Source organism: Mytilus galloprovincialis, chromosome 7, assembly GCF_965363235.1.
Source record: "Mytilus galloprovincialis chromosome 7, xbMytGall1.hap1.1, whole genome shotgun sequence".
NCBI classification, from domain to species: domain Eukaryota; kingdom Metazoa; phylum Mollusca; class Bivalvia; order Mytilida; family Mytilidae; genus Mytilus; species Mytilus galloprovincialis.
The window spans coordinates 19,896,186-19,902,185 of NC_134844.1; the positions used below are offsets into that span (position 1 = coordinate 19,896,186).

General features: G+C 32.7%; 1 protein-coding gene across 3 annotated transcripts in view; it reads right to left on the bottom strand.

Moving 5' to 3' along the window:
• The window catches only part of LOC143082488 (putative ammonium transporter 1), a 30,476-nt gene extending 24,684 nt beyond the window's left edge, over nt 1–5,792 (bottom strand). For 2 of the 3 annotated variants that reach the window (XM_076258180.1, XM_076258179.1), the window contains exons 1-5: nt 5,522–5,792; nt 2,124–2,213; nt 1,447–1,674; nt 934–1,028; nt 160–297 (exon numbers count right to left, since the gene is read on the bottom strand). In XM_076258180.1, the coding sequence (XP_076114295.1) occupies nt 160–297; nt 934–1,028; nt 1,447–1,674; nt 2,124–2,213; nt 5,522–5,699 (729 nt within the window). In that variant the 5' untranslated portion in view covers nt 5,700–5,792. The remainder of the gene's footprint in view (nt 1–159; nt 298–933; nt 1,029–1,446; nt 1,675–2,123; nt 2,214–5,521) is intronic. The other variant, XM_076258181.1, reaches the window with a different exon arrangement.
• Between the last annotated feature and the right edge of the window lie 208 nt (nt 5,793–6,000).

Consider the following 6,000-nt stretch of genomic DNA (forward strand, 5'->3'; position numbering starts at 1 on the left):
AGGTCAATCACCCTGCTGTTAGTATTTAAAAGTCGCTGCTGATAAAATTATGTGTTTAAACAAAAAGTGAAAAAATGAACACTCGTTGAGGGCATTCATTTGAAAAGAACTAACTTTATCTTAAATTTTTAAACATATTGACACTGACAAATCACTTACAGGAACTGAATGGCCTTTAATGTCCACCGGGTTTCCTGTCTCTTTATCAAATCTACCAATACGAGGTCCCATTACAGCAGCAGCTACAAAAGCTGCAACACCTCCTGCACAGTGAACAATTCCACTTCCGGCAAAATCCTATGTAAAATAGTTTATTATTCGGCTTTTGTATGACTTAATTTTCAAGTTTTGACATTCAACAAGACATAAAAGATTCCATACTTAAAAGGTAGGTAATGCTTTCTGTTAACTCCAATAATATCAACGTGAAACGATAAACAAGGGTTAAATATGATAAACTAAAACGAATTCTGTATTATGGCAGTGAATGTCTTTTACAAAAACTGAGTTAATTTCGAATAATCATGTTATTCAATCAGCCTTCATAAGTGTTAGTTGAAATTCAATTACAGCCCAGACCTGTAGATCGTGGCCAGAAATTGGAATTGCCTGCTTTCGTCGTATTTCGTTCTTGTCTGTATATGATTATTATTGGAAATTTTTGAATCTTTTTGTAAAAAAAGTTCAAAACAAAAATAAGCAAAAAAATCAAAAAATACAAAAGAGTACTTTTGTTGTCATTTTAACTCTCCTATTTAGCCCTATATGTTTCTTTTCTGGAACTCTTTTTAAACTCTTCACCTAACTGTTAGCTCGTTGATGCATACTCAAAAATATATATTTGTATACAAATAAAAATGCAGCCATTTATGTGTCTTTTCTGGAACAGTCCATGGGATTGCATAACCAACCATTTGTTTAATTCATACTTACACTATATGTTATTTCAATAGGCCCGTCTGTAAATCCAACTGCTAACCAGCCATCTGATGACCATGCCCAGTGTGTTAAAACAGGATAAATAAATCCTATATAACATATTGAAATTAAGCATTAATAATATTTGTAAACAATGAAATAAAAAGCTATAAAATATCAGATGCTGACAAAAATATAGGTACAGTTAATTATTTAAGAAAATTGTAAGTAGTTTCTTAGGTACATGTGAGGAAAATAAAATATAGAAATGTCAAATATATATTTCGAAAATATAAGACAAGGAAATGTGCTCGGGTGCAGTGCCAGAATATTTTTCCAAAATAGGGTGAAATGTTTTCCTGTGGAATGTTATCTTGTAAACTTTCCCGTTTATGGGCATCCATATTGGTATGTCTGGAGTACAAAGCAGGGTAATTTCAAATCATTTTAGAGTAACGTGTTCTCGCCTGCAAACATGCAAGTAATATTTTCAAATGGGCTTTAACCATTCATCAATCAATTACTCACCTGTGATACACGAACTGTAGACCAAGTATGCTACAAAGTCACATCTCTCTGCGACTGCGCCGGAAACTATGGTAGCTGCTGTTGCTGCAAAAACGTATTGAAAAAACCAGTAAGCATATGAACTGCCTTCAACTCCAGACAAAGCAAATCCACTGTAACCAATGAAAGCATTTCCATCTCCGAAGCCAAACGCATACCCGACCATCCAGTACGATATACCTGATATAACTGCAAAGGAAAACAAATCGCACCAAAGATGTTCATATACTTATAGATTATCGTTGATGATTTTCTCGCTTGAGCTGGTACGGCGAAAGTGAGAAAAGCAATCGAGTTGAGATGACCAATGATAATCTGTTTATCGCTATTTTACATATGAAGACTAAAAAACTGTACAAATTATAATTTGTACAATATAACAACTTGTACACAACATATATACCAACACAGAACTCGTCTTTTTATATGATTTATAACTGTGATTTCTTTTATGAGCTGGAGTCTCAAATGGCATGGGAGTTTTTAACACATTTCTGATTTTTTTACTTTAATTTGAACTGTGGCAGTTTTCCCAAATTCGACTCCACAAGAATTTCATGTGAACCGTTGATCTGGTCAGTCTTAAACAACAACCATCCCCATTTCATGGATACCTTACTCAAATTACAAATACTCACATGCATCCAACAGATTTTTTATGAGGATGTTGGTAGTATTCTTACTCCGTACTGAACCTGCTTCCAAAAAGGCAAAACCTCCCTGCATTACTGCAAATATAAAAACTACTAATTATTTAAACAATTAGGAGGAAACTAAACTTAATCCGTTCAATGCATTACTGAAAAAAGAGATTATTACAGAACATCATTCACTATTTTTTTTAATGAAAAAGTTGTATGTTTGAGAGCCTTCAACGTTCTCTAATTTGGTACAGTGGTTTCAAAGCACAACATAATGAAAAGCTAACTCACAGAAACCCCAACGAAGAGACATACAAAACCGTCCGGACTATGATTACTCGCAATTACTGAAAGCTAGTTCAAAGCTAATTTTCCAAGACTGAACAGGAATAAACGGCAACAACCGATGACAAAAGACGAAAATAATAGGCGAAAGATACTTAAAGGCATCCAAACTCTTTTAGAAAATAAACTGACAAGGACAGGGTTTTAAAAAAATAAACAAACACAAAAAAGACAAACAACAGTACACAAAACACAACATAGAAAACTAAAGACTGAGCAATACGAACCCCAACAAAACTGGGGGTGATCTCAGGTTTCCGGAAAGGTAAAAAGACCCTGCTCCACATGTGGCACCGGTTAATGAAGAAAACAAACATCGATTAATATTATCACTCTGTTGTTTAAGGTATATATGTACACTCTGTTGAATAGTTCTCATTGGGAAATGCAAATCTCCTTATTCTGTACGAAATAATGATTACCAAAAAAAAAAAAAAATAAAAAAATCAGCAATTAAATACATGTTCATAAGTACATATTTCTAAATTTATTTATGGTTTCGAAAAAAAGCAAACCATTTTACATAATTCATTGCAGTGCACCCCACATCTCAATCTTTACATATTGGAATTTAAAACATTTGTTTATTGGAGACAGGGAAGCAAATCTGTGTCATGCAGACAATTTATGGAATCATTAAAAGCTTATTGTTATACTTACAAAATGTGATCATTCCCATAATGAGTAAAAAGAATTGATCAACAGCTCCAGCACCCGCAACATTTTCTAGAATTAATTTCACACTTGCTAATTTATAATTAGTCAGATTCAATTCCGATTCTAGCTTTGCTAATTTTGTTTCCATTTCTGAGTCGGCAAAAGAAATGAAATACTATCACAAAAATAGTTTAATACTTTTAAGTAGTTTCTTTAAAAATTAGATTTTAATTGTTAGGCCGATTGTCTAGCTTTCTTATTAAGCCTTAAAATAAAATGCATCTCCAAGGTGAACAACAGAAGTTATTGCTAACTTTAATTGATAATTAAATAGATAAAAATATTCTAAAGCTTAAAAAATGTATGTCCGCAGATTTGTCAGTAAGCTTCATTTTTTGCAGTGTTTCTTAACCTTTTAAAACTAGCAAGAAATACAACAACACTTCAGTGGTCTTATATTGAGTTTGATGCAACGTAGAAACCAAAACAAGATGATTTAACCGTAAACTGGCGAAACCGGTCATTTAGACTCGTTTGGCTAGCTATTAAAAAAATTTTTTCAGTATGAGCATAAACATGACATCCAAATAGATATTAAATATCTGATAAAATAACAAATATATGATTGAAATAGAAACAACTTTTATCTAAATTGTCATAAAGAGTTATAATGTTGAAAAGTAATACAAGGTCAAATCTAGTAACTGACGTTACGAAACATCGATTCGTTTGTGTTTGACCTTTAAATATTCTTTTCAAGGATGACAAGCGAAAATTTACGAAAAACATGGTATATCATGCATTGTGTGATTTTTATTCTTGGCTTGAAAGAAAAACACTAAAGCTCTTTTTGACCACATGCAAATAAATACCACAATAATCATAAACAAATGCATGCGTCATTTATGCACGCACTTCGTCTAATATTAATTTCTCTTTTCTCTATTAACGATTCATTTGTATGGGTTCCCTGGCAGTAACCCTCTTTTGTTTATATTAGGGAGTACGAAACAGTAAGATTGCAATTTTTGGACACCATTCTATAACGCCTTGACCAAAGATTTTCGAAAACCAAACCTAAATATGCATAGCCTTCTACAGTATTTTGTTTTAGAAATGTTTAGAATCCACATAATTTAATGGTTTATACCACTACGCGAGTAAACAGTTTCACAGTTTTTCGGAAGAAGATCTTTCACTGCGGACATAATTTTTTTCAATCTAATGGACAATTCCTTTGTAGAACATGCAGATGAACCAATAATGTACCGTTTTTTTGTATGATTTTTTTTAATCTAAGGTATCCCATACAAACAAGGTAAGTCCTCAGATTTTCTATGTTCATTAAAGCCACGAAGGACTTGGGATTCGCCAACATCTCATCCTTGTCAAAAGATATGTTTTTGTACGTGAGATTACCTGTGTGCTAATTTATTTCTTATTCTTTTACAAGACACTGACTCGTAGAAGTACGATTTGCATAAAAAGACAATATTATTTGAAGCTTTGTCTGCAGGAACAACAACATATTTATAGTAAACAGATGATAGACGGTTCACGGCTTCTTTTTCTCAGAAAGCAGACGTTGTCGTCGTCTGTTAATGTAGTTCATACGTGTTTCGCGTTTCTCGTTTTATATAGATTAGACCGTTGGTTTTCTCGTTTGAATGGTTTTACACTAGAATTTTGGACCCCTTTATAGTTTGCTGTTCGGTGTGAGCCAAGGCTCCGTGTTGAAGGCCGTACCTTGACCTATAAAGGTTTACTTTTATAAATTGTTACTTGCATGGAGAGGTGTCTCATTGGCACCCATACCACATCTTTCTATATCTATTTGGTCGATCGTACACACAGAGATGTTGATATGAATGAATGAATACTTTATTGCAAAAAGCATATATATGCTATAGCAACGAAAAACCTATTTACAACATGATCAATGATAAACAGCAGAGATCAATACATATAAATCATTACAAGAAAGCAAATATCATTAAGTAACAATATGTGATCTGATTGACCACGCAGATTTTATGTACTTACACATTTTTTTAATATGTAAAACAGCACTTTTTTTGGTCCTCGATGCTCTTCAATTTCGAATTTTATTTTGCTTTTTTTATATTTTGTTTGATTCGAGCGTCGCTGATGAGTCTTTTGTAGACGAAACGCGCGTCTGGTGCAAATACAAAAAAATCAATCCTGGTATCTATTATGATATATTAAAGTCATTGTCTTGAATCAGTTAAAGAATATGCAATTTTAATTTACTTTTTCTTAGAATATCTTTCCATGTGTAAGTTAACTTATTTATACAGACAGGAAACATATCCAACCATCATACACAGAACAGCGGTTACCATGTTAAATAATCTATTTAAAACAATACTTACAGAAAATAGTATTTGCCATCATTATTAAGAAAAATATATCTGCATTTTCCTCTGTATTATGTTGCCATTGTATAGACGCGTTTGAATTGTGTTCTATAAGATCTAGTCTGGCACGAGAAGAATTCAGTAGCTTCTCCAGTTCCAACACTTGGTTTGTAATAGCCTGTATTGAAGACATGATTAACAAAACGGGTAAGAACTATATGCTTTTCGTATTAAGAGACCTCTCATGGCAGTACACCATTCATTTGTTAACTTTATGCTATTCGATTGAAACTACTGTCTAATCAACTATACAAATCACCAAAATAAAGCATGACCTTTAGTGTATAGATATTATCTTTTTTTAAGAAAGATTTTACATAAAAGTCTTATTAAAAAGTCATCAATGAACAGTTACACTAACCCCTACAGGCAAGGCGACCAAGACAGACTACAACTAACTGTTTATATTGGGTAACTGTCTTTGTATTTGTTCG